This window comes from Rhinopithecus roxellana, chromosome 4 (assembly GCF_007565055.1).
Source record: "Rhinopithecus roxellana isolate Shanxi Qingling chromosome 4, ASM756505v1, whole genome shotgun sequence".
NCBI classification, from domain to species: Eukaryota; Metazoa; Chordata; class Mammalia; order Primates; family Cercopithecidae; genus Rhinopithecus; species Rhinopithecus roxellana.
This window is the reverse complement of record NC_044552.1, coordinates 125,259,613-125,277,274: the sequence shown is the minus strand read 5'-3', so window position 1 is coordinate 125,277,274 and position 17,662 is coordinate 125,259,613. Positions and strand designations below refer to the sequence as shown.

Genomic DNA, 17,662 nt, shown 5'->3' with positions numbered 1-17,662 from the left:
CATCCTTGCAACTTGACACTTGTCTTCCTCACAAAGTTTTTAGTGCATGCCCATACCTAGACTGGTGTTTATTCAAGAGTAGGTGCACACACATACGCGCACTCTCTCGCTCTCGCTCTTTCTCTCTCTGCTGTTGTTTCATGGCAAATGCGTATTTCTGTCATTCCAAGTTATAACCAGAACACTTAAAAATAATAAATACAATGTAATGGTGGTTTCACAATACAGGTTCAACAGCAGTTTACTGGTTTTGGAGGAGGTAGGGTAACTTATAATAGAGGGAAATGCAGGTTTCAAGTGACCTTGAAACCAAATAATTTAATGTTTCCCTTTCAAGAGAGTTATTTGTAGTTAACCACTTAGAATGCTTACATACAAATATGGGGAAGAGATGTAGGAATCAGGCAAGATTAGGAGTTATATTTTATATCTTCTGCATGAGCACATTTTTGTTTGTTTTAAAGTGTCTAATGTTAATTTTCTTTTTAAATTACTTATTAGGTTTTGTGGGAAGGCTTGGGAAAAAAGTAGCATTTATAACATTGTTTCAATGGAAGACTGTATTCCAAGTTCCAATTAAGTGACCTGCAAACAAGCTTTTGGTGGAAGCTAGCATATTCACAATGAGTTGCTCTACTTTTGGCCTCTACATGTTGGCATCTAGTTTTAAAGAAAAAAGTATTCAAAATTCCACTGGTCTTTGATTTAAAACACATTCTTAGAAGTTTGGAATTCTTTATTAGTAGAAAATCTTGATTTCATATTTTAAGCAAATAGAATTGGAAAATGGATTAGGATGGCTGCATAAAAATATCCTAATTGGAAGTATATGAAAGTATGTGTTTCCATTAACTTTCAATTGCATGTTAGTTTAAAAAGAAAAGAAGAAAACATTCCAATGGGGGTATGGTAAATCCTAAATGTTTCTTAAATGACTAGAATTGTTTAATTAATTCTAGCTAGATTTACCCATATATTGGTTTTATATGCCTTCTTTTGAGAGGTAGTAAGAATCAACATTGAAAAAATCAAGGAACAGTCAGAAGCTGATTGAAATTAGGAGTGTGTTAATTTTTTTGATATGTTTTAAAAATATACTAATGGAAGAAAAAGGTTTTCCTCAGCTTGCTTGCTTTTCTTTTCTCTTCTCTTCTCTTCTCTTCTCTTCTCTTCTCTTCTCTTCTCTTCTCTTCTCTTCTCTTCTCTTCTCTCTCTCTCTCTCTCTCTCTCTCTTTCTTTCTTTCTTTCTTTCTATGTTTTTAAAATATACTAATGGAAGAAAAGGGTTTTCTTCAGAGGTTTTATCCCTCCCTCCCTCCTTCCCTCCCTTCCTTCCTTCCTTCTTTCCTTCCTTCCTTCCTTTTTTCTTTTCTTTCTTTCTTTCTGTTTTTTTTTTTTTTTTTTTTTTTTTTGAATAGAGATGAGGTCTCACTATGTTGCCCAGGCTGGTCTTCATCTCCTGGGCTCAAGTGATCCTTCCTTCTCAGCTTCCCAAAATGTTGGGATTACAGGTGTGAGCCACCATGCCCAGCCTCTTCAGGGATTTTCAAAGGCATTTGTTACATGTAATTCTGTATTTCATGATTTTGCAATGTGAAAATTACTGGTCTTAGGAAAATATGGACGTTGATTAGTGCATTCAGTTCTTTTCTGGAAAATAATAGTAAAAGTGTTTGATGTCATCATGGGTATGTTAGGCAACTGGTAGATACAGAACATTATTTATTTGAGGATTTTTTTTTTACTTTTACTCCAATTATTGCTATATCATCAGTTTTTCAAGTTCTTTCTATAGTTGTGGACGAGCAGAAAAAATTAAGAAAAATTAGGTAGCAAATTAGTGTGATAATTCTAATAAATCTTAATGAGGCAACAAATTTGGGAACAATATGTGTATTAATAACAGCTTAGGAAAATTCCAAGAACAACATCAAAAGATGAGGTCAAAGACATTTTCCCTAGACTATAACTCTTCTCTCTCATGTAGAGGCATGCTAACTTTAAGACATTGCCTTTGCACTCATATATGATTTGATTAAATTAGAAAGTTTAAAAGATATGAAAACAGATTTTTAAATTGCATCATTTTTAGGCATATGGACTATGACAGTGGTGATATTTAGCAGATGAATATCAGCTTTTATTCTCTTAACTCGAATTACTCAATGGATGAAATGTTTAAGATTTAAGTAAACTTTTTATTTTTACAAGTTTCTTTCACTGTCTTATTGGAATTTGACTTTATAGTATTAGGTTTTAAAAATGTACTTTGTGCAGCACTGCCAATGACTGGGGATTATGGTGACAGATAAGCTTTAATGACCTGATAGAATTTTAAATAATGGCTGTAAAAATTAGTTTCCTTTGGCCTTTGATGTCATTGATATTTTAAAAATATGACATATAAAGAAGACTCTGAAGTGTTTTTCTTTTCTTTTACTTTTAAAGAATGTAATTAAGAATAAAATGCATGGAAAATATAGTTATATCAAGGAATACATAAATTAATCTGGAGAATCAAAGCATTGTTAGAAATATATTGCTTGAAGATTAACCTTAAAATTTTCATAAGTTTGAGGCTAATCATGCGTAAGTACTATGTGACTTGAGAAAAATAATAGTCTTTAAAGTGTTTTACAGTTTTTACTTATAGTTTTATATGCTACTGGATAAATCAAAGATACTAATGGTCTAAAACTATTTTACCATGTGGGACATTTCACCAGAATGTGGAATATACGGATGAATGGAATTTTGAACATTGCCCTAAATTTACATATAATTAATATTTAACTTAGAATGAAGACTAAGTTAGTATGAAAATGCAAATATTCCACCTACTAGGTGCAAGTAGCAATCCCCTATCCAATTATGACAACCAAAAATGTCTCTAGGTATTGCCAAATGTCCTCTGGGAGGCAAAATTGTGCTGGTAGAAAACTACTGATTTGAATAATATTGGCGCTGTTGTGTACTTTATATATTTGGCAAATGGTGAAGAGCTTCCAAAGTACTTTCATATAGCTTTTTAAATATGATCTTTAATGCAACTCTGTAAGTTTGGCAATGCCAGAATTCAACTTTAAAATAATGGAGTAATGTGGACTTACACTAAAGGCTTTTTTTTGAGGGCAAGTGTGTTCTGCTACATTGTGTCTTAGTCTCTTTTGTGCTACCCGAGACTAGATAATTTATAAAGAGCAGTTTATTTCTCACAATTCTGGCGGCTGGGAAATCCAAGATTGAGGAGCCAGCCAGCATGTGGCAAGAGCCTTCTTGCTGCTCTTGTCCCATGGTGAAAGACGAGAGGGTCAGGGAGAGAGTGAGTGAGCAAGTGAGTCGGCTCAAGAGGGAACTGAACTCATCCTCCTATTAGAAGCCCACTTCCATAGTAACTGCATTAACCCATTCATGAGAGCAGTGCCCCCATGACTCAAACACCTCTCGTTAGGCCCCACCCCACACACTGTGAACTGGGGGTCTAGTTTTCAGCACATGAACTTTGGAGGACACATTCAAACCATAGCACTGGTTAGACTTTCTGAAAATCCCCTTAAATGTCTTCCCTTGATGTTTCAGTTCTTAAGTCCATGACCACATCTCTGCTTCTCCCCTTTCCCCTTCTCATAAACAGACAAACTCCTTGTACATCTCTTGGTCTTTTTCCGTATTCCATTGCTTTCTAGCTACTTCTTCTCCTCACCCCTCCTAGATCTTTTCCTCCAGGTGCCTCTCTCATATTTTTCATATGTAGTATATTCTTTTCCCAGGTTGTTTTTTGCTTTGGCCGGAGGAGGGGGAGTATATGGCCTTGAGATTTTTAGTCTGTGTTTCAGTTTATTTTAACAGAGATAATACCAATATCTACCTCATGGGACTGTTGGGAGGCTACACTGAGCTAATTAATATATATGTAAAATATTCACCATGATACCTAGAACCTAGCGAGCACACAGTAAAGGTTAGTTGTTGCTGCTGCTGTTTAAATATGTCTTTTTTATTATCATCAGTGCACTGTGGTGAGACAGTGGTGTAGAAGAGATAGACGTTGACCTCAAGAAGTTTATAATTTCATTTTGTCTGTATAGAGTAAACAGTGACTCTCTAAGATTTTTGTATACCATTATGTTTGGAACATTTTATTTATTAGGCTATGAATATTCTTTTATTGGGTGTCACACAAATGACATCTTGTGTGGGAAAATGTTAGGTGTTATTGTGTAACTTCCTACTAAGAAAACACCATTTCCTCTGTTGGTCTCTTGCAGATTATAAGGAATAGAGAAATGCTGAGGTTATTTTGGGTGATATGGATTTATTGTAAAGTACATGATGCTAAAGAAAAAGTTATTCATGACACTTGTTAAAGATGGTATGGCAGACCGTATTCCAGAGGGGCCATGGTGACCAGTGCAGGGATCACTGCAATGGGGTCTTTCATTTGGGGAGAGAAATTGGACTCAACTCCAACAAGGACAAATGGGGATTTATAACCAAGGAGCAGAATGGAGGTCAGTGAATGGAAAATTACTGAGAGAAAGGATGAGGGGTTTCTGGCTAAACAGACCTGATAGGATTATTGCTGAAGGGAGGCCGTGGTGATAAGATAGCTCAGATATGGAGGGTGGTTAGACACCAAGGGTGGGGGATTTCTTTAAATTGACTTAGCAGCATTCTTGCTCAAACCAGATCTACGAGGACAGAGAGAGAAGCTCATGGTTAGGCCTAGTCAAGCAGAAGACTCAGAGGGGCCTGACTAAAGTTTTGGTCAAAGGAGAGAGTCTCTGTCAATGGGAAGTAAGATCCAAGGACAGCATCTCATGATTTGCACAATCACATTCCGCAGATAATGGGAACATTGTTCAGGATAAAACAACTACTTTGGTATCAGAACAGTTTGCTATGCTCATGAGTCAGTTTTTTCTTATCTCTGCTTTTTTATGGATTCTGCGTTGACTGTCAGCCCCCACTCTTTCCTTTTTTTCTCTCACTAATTCTGCTGCCTCAGGGCTTCTGTCTTCTGTTCCCTTAGGGTTTCTCTGTGCTTTCTTTTCTCTGTTGTTTCTTTTTCTGGGTTTGCTATTTTGTATTCAAACTACTTTCCAATGTACTCACATTTAGAAGTTGACTAGAATTGTATCTAACTGGAAGTGGAGGAGGGAAGATGCATCATTCCTCCTTCTGTTTCAGAGGAGCAGGTGCTGAGAGAGGAAGGGAGATGACGGACCAGGTCTGTGGGGATTTCTAGATGCAGATTCTGTTCTTCTAACCTGTTCATTTGGACTTCTTTGCAACTCTTCATGGTAATGACCCTCCTCACAGGTCTGGAAAAATGACAGTAGTCATTTCTACTGAAATTATTGCTGTCATAAAAAATCTTAAAGGCCATGAGGAATGGGTTCACAGACACATTCACTTGGAGACAAATAATTTTTGCTTCTAACAGAAATGGAATGTTGTCTGCTGGCTTGACCTTTCTGTGGCAAGAATAAAGCCTTATTCTTAGGAAAGATCATAGTTATTGAGTCATATTGGGTGTTCCAAGGGCAAATTTCTGAAGAGATGCAGAGCCATTGAGAGGTTTTTCCAGTCAGATAGCAATCTGATCTTCATAATAAAGGTGTTGGGTTCAGTACTCTTAAGATAGACAATCATCATGCTTTAAATCTTACACATCCTTTTAAGCTGTCCAAGTCAATTATCTGTTTGAGAACAAGCAGACAATTAAGCATTCATTTGGTTGAAGAATCTTAGTGTTGTTCTAATTTGGGTTGTTGCTTATTTTTCTTCTTGATTTTACATTTTACCATAAAGAGATTTTGCTTACCTAATCACTGGCATTTTTTTTATATGTGTGTATGTGTTATTAGATTATAAAAGGAATTAAGATCGTGCAAAATGCAATAATACAACAAGATGAGCGACTGGCCAAAGCAATGGTCAGCGATGGTTCCTTTCATATTACCCTGCTGGTGATGCAATTATTAAACGAAGATGAAGTAAACATGTGAGTAATATATCTTTCTTAAGTATAATTTTCCAAATTATTACTTTAATATGAGTAAGCACAGCAGAACCCAAAGAGACATTCTAAATTTAAAGTAGTCTCTATAGAATTTATTCCAGTTAATAGTTAATATACAGAATAAACTATATAAATATTCTTTTTAATCTAAACTTTTAAACTCTGTTATGGTTATCAACTGGTAGCCCTTGGTTATGTAATCGTTTTGTCCATGCTCATATTATAAGCACTCTGGACTTGACCATTTAGGTTAAAACTTTAGATGCATATTCTGGAATCATGGCACAACCACCTCTTATTATCTGCCTCGCTTTGGGCAAATCATGTACTTTCTAAGTAAATAATAGTACCAATATATGCAAGAGCTCTTTGCCTAGGGCCTGGCACATAGTAGGCACTCTATTATTAGCTATGAGAGCTGCCATTTTACTAGGCCACTGGACAGTTTCAGTTTCACCTTAGTCATTTTAGAGTCACTGTACTCTACCTACCGCCACTGCCCCCATGTCAGGGTTCTGCCATAAATGTTGAAGACAAGTCATTGATTACTGCTTTCCAGTCTGAAAGAAACCTTGTTCTTCCCCCAATTTTCTGGGACACTCTTATCTGTACTTAGATTTTCCCTTTCTCTGTTACCTCCTATGTAGCTCACTGTGTTAAGTTCAAGCCTAAGATCTATGGAAAACCAAAGCTAGGATGAATTGCAGGTCGCTTTTGTTATCTACTTTGACAGCTATATCTCCTGAGGGAATGAGGAGCAAGGCTTGAATTAGGAAGGGGTTGAGGAAAAGGTAAAATAAAAAAGGATAAGATGAAACAAATTAATAACTAAAAATATCCAACCCCATTATGATTATTGTAGTTATGTCTTTTAAACAGTAGAACCTCATGTCTTTAGAGGTCAATCTTATAATCTGTCCCGAGCCGATGTACTCAAAGTAGCCTTGAGCATCCTGCAAGGACAGAGAGGAGGGGAGATTTTACTTGCCTAACTTTGATCTCTTTGCCAATCAGAAGAAAAAAGCAGTTCTCTGGTGCTCTTGAAAGAAGAGAATCCAAAGAAGATGCTACGCAAAATGAAGGGTTGAGAGAAGGGAGTCGTGCTCTGTGTGTGTTAGAATGGTCAGGATTCTCCAGAGAAAGAGCACCAATAGGAGCGTATCTATGTAGAGATCTATCTATGTCTGTGCAGACATGTATATCTTTATGTAGAGAGATTTATTTTAAAGAACTGTCTCCCATGATTGAGGGAGAAGTCTGAAATCTGCATGGCAGTCTGGAAGGGAAGTTGATGTCTCAAGACCGTAGTCAGTCTGGGGACAGAATTCCTTCTTAGGGGACTCCAGTCTTTTCTCTTAAGGCCCTTTAGCTGATTGGATTGGGTCCACACCTATTCTGGAGGGGCAGGGGTGTCAACTTTTAAGTGATGGTGAGGTTCAAGGTGTGACCTCACTGTGGGGCAGCTAGAATGGAATTGATGAGGTTTCTGGGAAGACATTGTTTATGTGAATGATTTATTAAAAGTCTCTAATTTTTAACTTTTTATCCTATACTGTATAATATGTTAGACATCTAGATTGTCCATATCTTGTCCTGTATTGATTCCTAATTTTCAAAGTCTAATATCAAGTTTTAGTTGTTTAATAGTATACCGATCAATGGATTGGATATGGAATGTGCAGATACTTTAAAAAAATCATTAATTTCTTGAGGTAGATGTCACCTAAACTCCTTTGTGTCCTTATAGTGTAGAAGAAAGGAATAAAAATATATTAGGCCAAGCCCGGCTGCTGATTTGAAAAGATAGGTGTCCTGTCTTAGTTTGAAATACAACCTTTGGGTCTGAACTCCAGTTTGAGAATTTTGTTTCTTATATACATTTACTTTTTACTTACTTTACCTTAAAGAAGCCTTTTCATAAGCCCCTCTTGAAAACATATTCTATTTAAAATAATTCGAAAATTAGTGATACTCCCAGTAGACGCTGATTCCTTCTTACTCTGTGAATCAATAGCATCTTATTAGCACAAATTTACTGATTTATACTACTAGAGAACTGGAAAAATGGACTGAATTTAGACAATCTATATTTCTTTAAAGAATAACGACATAGAATTCACTGTCTCTGAAAAGTCTTAACCTTTCTCATGGTCTGCTTTAACATATAGTTTCATTTAAAACAAATATCTTGAATTCCCCAACTTATAAATGAACCAGGAGTAGCTGTTCTGTTATCACATGCTTTAATTCATAGCACACAGCGAAGGAAAATACTGACTTAAAAGTATGTGCACTGTTTGGATGAACATAACTACAGTTAGGTAATAGTGAATTTAAACTGGATTTGGAGGTACAATGAGACATGTACCATACTTATAGCTATATAATTTTTCAGAGAAATGAGACTGAGTATCGAAGTCATAGGTGAAAATCAGTTAAAAACTTTACCTGAAGACTAATTTCGAAATATGAAAGATCAAGAAAAATGCTGAGTTTTTCAAACACTTGGCTGAACAAATCACTGATCAAATAATTTAAACAATCCACTGGCAATCCACTGGAAGGGTGTTTTAAAGCCCTGGATGAATGTACTTAGTTCTTTTTTAAGTAATTGCTGCCCTCTAGTGAGATTTCATTTTTTTTTTCAAAGTACCTATACCAAAATCTCTTCAAGGTAGAAGTAATTCTAATTTTCCAAATATCAAAATCTTGTAATGTCCAATTCAGTAATATAGCAAACATTTGTTTTTATTAAGAAAAGTGTGGCTGGACGCAGTGGCTCACACCTGTAATCTCAGCAATTTGGGAAGCCAAGGCGGGAGCGTCAGTTGAGCCCAGGAGTTTGAGACCAGCTTTCACAGCACAGGGGAACCTCTCTATAAATAATTTAAAAAAATAGCCAGGCATGTTGGCATATACCTGTGTATTCCAGCTACTTAGGAGGCTGAGGCAGGAGGATCACCTGAACCCAGGAGGTCAAGGCTTCAGTCAGCTGTGATCACACCACTGCACTCCAGCCTGGGTGACAGACAGAGAACCTGTCTGAAAAAAAGAAGAGAGAAAGAGACAGAAAGAGAGAGAGAGAAAGAGAGACAGAGAAGAAAATGAAGAAGAAGAAGAAGAAGAAGAAAGAAGAGAGAAGAAGAAAAGATATAGCACTTCCAACACAGAGCGGCCATATAATTGCATAGGCTAAATAGCTAAAGTATATATGGCAAACTTACAGTTACAATTGGGGAATATAATTAAAGTTGTATTTTATTTGAGTCTAAGTATAGCAAATTATCTAATTATAGAGACTGTTGTATTTTAAGAGATAGTGTGTTTTAACTTTTATTAGAGTGCCTCACAAATAGTATGTACTGTAAAAGCGTTAGTACTTTCATCAAGAATCTAGAACGTGACACCTAATGTAAGATAATGTAATCTAATGTAATCTCTTGTAGGTACTCAGTTTTTTGGGATATATTTTCAGTAATTTTTTGAGTTGTTCATATTTCACTTGATTAAACATTTTTTGGTAAACTATAAAATAGTGTCTACTTTCATGTCTTTAATAGCAATTATAATTAGGTAAAGATTTCTTTACTTCTTCCATAGTTTTTGTTTAAAACTGTCTATCAGTTTTAATCATAAAGTTTAGATTTAGAAGGTATTTTGAGCCTTAAAATAATTAGTACAAATATCAAAATGAATTCATCTTTCTAAAACTGGTATTTTGTTTCTTATTTGGTTTTGTATATTTTATTACTTAATGTGTTACTGAAAAATGTATTATTTCTTACTAGTGGTATTGATGCTCTTTTGGAATTGAAACCATTCATAGAAGAACTCCTCCAAGGAAAACATTTGACTTTGCCCTTTCAAGGGATTGGCACTTTTGGAAATCAGGTTGGATTTGTGAAGCTGGCAGAAGGGGAGCATGTAAAATCACTTTTGGAGATAGCAGGTAAAACAGCAACACACTCATAGGAAATCTTGTCTGTTGGAGAAGCAATATTTTTCAATTTCGTAATAGAGACTTGACATTTTTTAATTTTGAAAGATGATGGACTAGACTCAAGTATTTTTTAGGACTGTCCCAATCATAAGTCTGAAGGATTTCAGTGCTTATCATAACATTTGACATACAGTAATTGGCACTTGGTAAGTGCTGAATCAGTGAATAGGAGTCACTGGTTGCCTATTCAAAGGCTTATAGGAGTTGTCATTCCCATTCCAGAGAGCCAGTTGGTGAATCAGCAAGGTTTCCATTTATGCTGCTCCCCTCCACCCACTCCCCTGGAGGGACTACTCTCTGAGCAGAAGGCCCATTGGTGTTAGCAGAAGACCTCACATGTGTTGAAGAACATACTGCTTTGTGCAGCACAATTGAAAGTGTCAGGGAATTGGAAGCAGAAAAAATCATAACCTGGTTGAGTGACTTCAGTTTGATCCAGAGATAATAGGTTGGATATTAGCCTACATGCTGTGAGAAATTTTTATTTTCACATCAGTTCATGTCATGTCATGTCATCTCATTGCAGGTTCAGTAATCCTTGGTTCGTAACACACTTGCATCATTGGTCCATGCTCTGTGTTTTTTTCTTTCTATCTATTATTCCTTCTACTGTTTTCTTTCTCTGCCCCCTCTTCCCTCTTTTCTTGCCTCCATCCCTCCTTCTCTTTATGTATCTACGCTTCTCTCTCTATCTCTTAAAAAACAATGTAATAATAACCTGGGAATCTACCACCCCAAACAGAAGCTAGTGCTTCGGTAGTAATCTAACCATATTGTCCTTTCAGTAATGCATCCTTTGGCCTTCCTCCAATTAAGTTCACTATCATCCTGAAGTCAGTGTTTACTTCCTTTTATTTTCCCAAAGTATTTGCATTTTCATTTTAGTTGGTTTTAACTTAATACAAAGGGCATCGTGTTGTATGTGATCTATTGGGACATCCTTTTCGCTTAATATTACATTGCCTCTTTGCTGTTTAATAATTGCCTATTTTAAAGTGTACGTTTGGCAGGGAGTGAGGATCAGGTTTCATTGCTGGTTTTTCTTTTGTGTTCTTAAGATATTTGTGATAAATATTTTTGTGAATGTCAGTGTTTATATAGGGCTGGATTATCATTTAGATTAATTGTTAGAATGACATTTAGTGTAGTGTCAATTGTGCTGTCTGGTACATGGTTTAAGTTCACTGAGTTCATTATCCATTCAGATGTATCAGAAGTAGAGCTATTTAGTTATCTTTTTAGTAGAAGATTTCTGTTACGTATTTGAAATACATTTTACATAACAGCATTTCAATTGGGTTGCAAATGTGAAATTCACTATTGTTATTATTATTAGTGACACAGCCACATTCATTTTAGCTAAGGTTTTTATAAATTTATTACCTCTAAATTTCATTTCTTCTACATAATGTTGGGCCCAAGGAATAATAATTCATTCCTTTAGCATGCAATTAGCCGGTGCCAGCTAGATACTTGGGATAGAAAACTGAAAAAATAAAAAAAATTAAGAAAAAGATCCTTTTTGTCTAAGGAGCTTATAGCCTTGTGCAGGAACAAACAGGCAAGCAATTACAGTGCAATATAGTAGTAACAATAATTTTTGTAATGAGAGGCAGAGGCACAGAGTATAGTGGGCACACAGGAGAAGGGGGCTGGATTGAGGAAGATTTCATAGGAGAAATAGCATTTGAGTTAACATTTGAAGGGTAAATACAGGTTTTCTGGTTGAACAAATGGGAGGAGTGTATTCTGGGTAGAGGAAACAGCATATGCAAATAAATCAAGTTCTATTCAGGGACCTACAAGTAGTTTAGTGTTACTGAAGTATAAATTGCAAATCTATAGATATCATCAAATGAGATTCATATGCTAAAGGGAGCAGTGAAGGTAAAATAAGGGCATGAGTAGAGTGGTGAAAGTTTAGAATGGTGACTAAGGGAAATGGAAGGGGAAAGTTTAATAAGCAGCATGTAATGGGTTGCAGAGCAGTGCAGAAGGTGCATTTGGGATGAGTGCAAAAATTTGTAATGGTACTAATTTGTGATCTTCTCAAGGACTATTCGAGGATTTAGCTATGGGAATGGAGAGGGGAAACTGAATTAATCCATACTTGAGCACTTGTATGGTAGGTGTGGTAAAAAGACAAAGGAACAAGACTGTCAAGAGAGTGCCAGAATGTTTGATGTGATCATTATTGGATGTACATTAGAGAATGCAGTAAAGTCTGGATGGGACTAATATTTCGAAGGAGAATAGAGTAATAGGACTGAAGAAGAGAGTTAATAGAAGTTCAAGAGTGAGAAAGGAAAATCAGGAGGTGTGATCAGAGAGCAGTATATTGGATTTTATGAATTGAGGAGCTTTCTGGTTAATAGAGAGTATGTAGAAACTTCGCTCGTTGACATCACAAAGAAAAACAAATGATGGTTAGAAGTTTTAAAATCAAGAGAAAGACAGATTATTAGGTTTCATAGGAGAAACTTATAGCTTCAGTGAAGTCCCAAGGTACATGATCAGTATACAAAAAACTATAAATAATTATTTTTTTAAGAGGCACAATTTTTAATAACAAGAACAGTAGAGACATGTAGGAATAAATCAGCTAAAGGATATGCAAGACTTCTATGGAGGAAATATTTTGACTATTCCATCTTTACTAGGTATGTTTATCGTAATACTTTTCCCTTTTCCTTTTGTAAAGACAGAGTCTTGATCTGTCACCCAGGCTGGAGTGCAGTGGTGCAATCGTGACTCACTGCAGCCTTGAGCTCCTAGGCTCAAGCGATCCTCCTGCCTCACCTTCTTGGGTAGTCGGGACTACAAGTGTGTGCCACCATGGCCAGCTAATTTTTTTTTTAAAGAGTTGGGGTCTCGCTATGTTGCCCATACTGGTCTTGAACTCTTGGCCTCAAGCAGTTGTCCTACCTCAGCCTTGTAAAGTGTTGGGATTGCAGGCATGAGCCACTGTGCCCAGCCCCTCCTTTCTTTTTCTGTTTGTTGCAAGAGCATCTGTTCCTCTCACTGAGAAATACATTTCTAGACTAAGCCAGACCATCAAAAAAATTGCATATGTACGTAGACAAAATTGTGTAAAACTTTGTAGAACTGATATTACAGAATTGCTTTTACTATAATTCTTTTGGCATTATTTGATGATTTTATAAGAAAAAGATTTATGGAAATTCTCTGTGTTTATTTTAAGTATTAAAAATGTTGATTATATCTTGTTAAATAACATGAGTTGATTAGAAAAAATTCTTTTTGACCGGGCGTGGCGGCTCATGCCAGTAATCCCAGCACTTTGGGAGGCTGAGGTGGGCAGATCTCGAGGTCAGGGGTGACTAGTACTCAAGATCAGCCTGGCCAATATGGTGAAACCCCGTCTCCACTAAAAATACAAAAAATTAACAGGGTGTGATGGCACACCCCTGTAGTCCCAGCTACTCAAGAGGCTGAGGCAGGAGAATCACTTGAACCCAGGAGGCAGAGGTTGCAGTGAGCCGAGATCGTGCCACTGTACCCCAACCAAGGTGACAGAGCGAGACTCTATCTCAAAAAAAAAAAAAAGAAAAATTCTTTTTAATTTTAATATCAGGGCTATTTCTTTTGAACATGTTGTTTTTTACCTAATGAATGTTGAACATTTAACTTGTGTCTTTGGGTTAGAATTAGTTACTTGAAAACTTAGAATCTAGTTTCTTGTGTACTTCAATTTAGAATATAGGATTTAGAATTTAGAATTTAGAATACGTTATTCTTTTTGTGCACTTATCTCATACCTGGCTTCATGTTTTCTTTACAGTTTTAGTTTCCCTTTGTCTCATTTTCTTTATTTTAAATTTACTTACTATAGTGTACTCTTCTTTGGACTTATCTTAAGTCCTGTTTTTAGGGATAGGGTGAAGCAAAACGTGTAAATAAGCATCCAAACAAATAAGCAGTATTTACAAGTCAAGGAGTACTTAAAATCATTAGTTGGCCAACGAGAAGGCAACTCTAATTCGAGGGCACATCATTTGGGACCAGTGCCCACAGTTAATCTTTTCTTCCTGGCTGCTCTGGAAAAAATGCTAAACTTAGAGCTTTTCTTTGGTAATGTAAACATCTCTGCACTCAAGAAACATTTCTAATTAGTCATCCATCCATTGTTCTTTTAAATAATTCACTGGGTGCTTGCAACGTTGAGAATTCCATCCATTCTTTGCAAATATTCTCACAAAGGCATTTTCCAATATTGATGAAAGATCCATTGTGTGCTGAGGAATGTGAAGTCTCACCAGCTTTAATATGAATATAAGCCCGAAGATATTGGTTTGTTATTACTGCTCCTGTGATTCCTCTCTTTATTCCAGAGGTATTGGATACTGTTGATTAAAAATATTTATGGTTTTTCAAAAGTTTCAACAAAGCATTATAACAAATAGAAGCTGGAGGGAGAACAACATTCTTTCCCCTCATACAATCGCTGTTATACTTGCTTTTAATCTTTTATGTGTGTATTGTACTGTTGTTTTTGATTATAATTTTTATGTACTTTTATGAGAAACCTAAATAATTGAATATACATGGAAAACATTATTCACTTACTGAAGCAACATGTATTTATTAATTATTGGGGACGTACTGTGTCAGGCATTGAAGTTTAGATATAGCCTCTATTTACGTAGTGTTCAGATATTCAGAATGTTCAGCACATGGAATTTTTGTCAATATTTTACTTCTTTGGATATATTTTTAAAAGAATGCCTCCGGCTGGGGACAGTGGCTTGTGCCTGTAATCCCAGCCACTCAGCAGACTGAGGTAGGAGGATTACATGAGCTCAGGGGCTGGAGGTTACAGTGAGGTATGATTGTGCCACTACACTCTAGTCTGGGCAACAGAGGGAGACCCCATCTCAAAAAAAGAATGCCTTAGGATTAGTACCACTTCAGTGCAACAGTATCAGTAAACTGATTTAATATTTATTTTTGTATCATATTTTATAAGCTGTTTGGTCAACTGATATATTCAAACTTTCAGAAGAATATATTCCATTGACCAAAGTTTCTTAAAACTTTGTAATAAATTGTATGTATATGCCTACACAGGAATATTAAAATTTTGTTCATTCAAAATAGTGGAGACAGAGCTAGTCTGACTTATTGTAAAGCAGGAAAATTTGTAAAGAAAGTAATTCTAGTTGACCTTTGAACAACATGGGGATTGGTGCCCAGAACCCTGCATAGTCAAAATTCCCCATGTAACTTTTGACTCCCCCAGAAGTTTACTACTAATAGTCTACTGTTGACTGAAAGCCTTATTGATAACATAAACAATTGATTAACACATATTTTATATGTTACATGTATTATTAATATATACTATATTCTTGTGATAAATAATTTAGAGAAAAGAAAATGCTATTAAGAGAATCCTAAGAAAGAGAATACATGTTTGCTGTTCATTAAGTGGAAGTGGATGATCATAAAGGTTTTCACCCTCATCATTTTCACATTGAGTGGACTGAGGAAGAGGAGGAGTGAGTCTTGTTGTCTTAGGGGTGGCAGAGGCACAAGAAGTGGAGGTGGAAGCAGGGAGGCAGGATAGGCAGGCACACACGTGTAACTTCTGTTGAAAAATATCCATATATACACCAAGCAGACCTAATAGACATCTACAGAACTCTCCACCCCAAATCAACAGAATATACACTCTTCTCAGCACCACATCGCACTTATTCCAAAATTGACCACATAGTTGGAAGTAAAGCACTCCTCAGCAAATGTAAAAGAACAGAAATTATAACAAACTGTCTCTCAGACCATAGTGCAATCAAACTAGAACTCAGGATTAAGAAACTCATTCAAAACCGCTCAACTACATGGAAATGGAACAACCTGCTCCTGAATGACTACTGGGTACATAACGAAATGAAGGCAGAAATAAAGATGTTCTTGGAAACCAGTGAGAACAAAGATACTACAACATACCAGAATCTTTGGGACACATTTAAAGCACTGTGTAGTGGGAAATTTATAGCACTAAATGCCCACAAGAGAAAGCAGGAAAGATCTAAAATTGACACCCTAACATCACAATTAAAAGAACTAGAGAACAAGAGCAAACACATTCAAAAGCTAGCAGAAGGCAGGAAATAACTAAGATCAGAGCAGAACTGAAGGAGATAGAGACACAAAAAACCCTTCAAAAAATCAGTGAATCCAGGAACTGGTTATTTTGAAAAGATCAACAAAATTGATAGACCGCTATCAAGACTAATAAAGAATAAAAGAGAGAAGAATCAAATAGATGCAATAATAAATGATAAAGGGGATATTACCGCTGACCCCACAGAAATACAAACTACCGTCAGAGAATACTATAAACACCTCTACACAAATAAACTAGAAAACCGAGAAGAAATGGATAAATTCCTGGACACATACAATCTCCCAAGACTAAACCAGGAAGAAGTTGAATCCCTGAACAGACCAATAACAGGCTCTGAAATTGAGGCAATAATTAATAGCCTACCAACCAAGAAAAGTCCAGGACCAGACGGATTCACAGCCAAATTCTACCAGAGGTACAAGGAGGAGCTGGTACCATTCCTTCTGAAACTATTCCAATCAATAGAAAAAGAGGAAATCCTCCCTAACTCATTTTACGAGGCCAACATCATCCTGATACCAAAGCCTGGCAGAGACACAACAAAAAAAAGAGAATTTTAGACCAATATCCCTGATGAACATCGATGTAAAAATCCTCAATAAAATACTGGCAAACCGAATCCAGCAGCACGTCAAAAAGCTTATCTACCATAATCAAGTGGGCTTCATCCCTGGGATGCAAGGTTGGTTCCATATACGCAAATCAATAAACGTAATCCAGCATATAAACAGAACCAAAGACAAAAACCACATGATTATCTCAATAAATGCAGAAAAAGCCTTTGAAAAAATTCAACAGCCCTTCATGCTAAAAACTCTCAATAAACTTGGTATTGATGGAACATATCTCAAAATAGAGCTATTTATGACAAACCCACAGCCAATATCATACTGAATGGGCAAAATCTGGAAGCAATTCCCCTTGAAAACTGGGACAAGACAGGGACGCCCTCTCTCACCACTCCTATTCAACATAGTGTTGGAAGTTCTGGCCAGGGCAATCAGGCAAGAGAAAGAAATAAAGGGTATTCAGTTAGGAAAAGAGGAAGTCAAATTGTGAACTCCCATTCACAACTGCTTCAAAGAGAATAAAATACCTAGGAATCCAACTTACAAGGGATGTGAAGGACCTCTTCAAGGAGAACTACAAACCACTGCTCAATGAAATAAAAGAGGACACAAACAAATGGAAGAACATTCCATGCTCGTGGATAGGAAGAATCAATATCGTGAAAATGGCCATATTGCCCAAAGTAATTTATAGATTCAAAGCCATCCCTATTAAGCTACCAATGGCTTTCTTCACAGAATTGGAAAAAACTACTTTAAAGTTCGTATGTAATCAAAAAAGGGCCCAGATAGCCAAGACAATCCTAAGCCAAAAGAACAAAGCTGGAGGCATCACGCTACCTGACTTCAAACTATACCACAAGGCTACAGTAACCAAAACAGCATGGTACTGGTACCAAAACAGAGATATAGACCAA

At 36.3% G+C, this 17,662-nt stretch overlaps 1 protein-coding gene across 7 annotated transcripts in view; it reads left to right on the top strand.

The window, feature by feature from the left end:
* Positions 1-17,662, top strand: part of AKAP7 (A-kinase anchoring protein 7) — a 159,582-nt gene that overhangs the window by 22,168 nt on the left and 119,752 nt on the right. For all 7 annotated transcript variants that reach the window (XR_004056902.1, XM_030929181.1, XM_030929177.1 and 4 more), the window contains exons 4-5: positions 5,871-6,007; positions 9,814-9,974. Coding sequence is in view for 6 of the 7 variants with exons in the window: in XM_030929181.1 (XP_030785041.1) it covers positions 5,871-6,007; positions 9,814-9,974 (298 nt within the window). In the remaining variant the exon portion in view is untranslated. The remainder of the gene's footprint in view (positions 1-5,870; positions 6,008-9,813; positions 9,975-17,662) is intronic.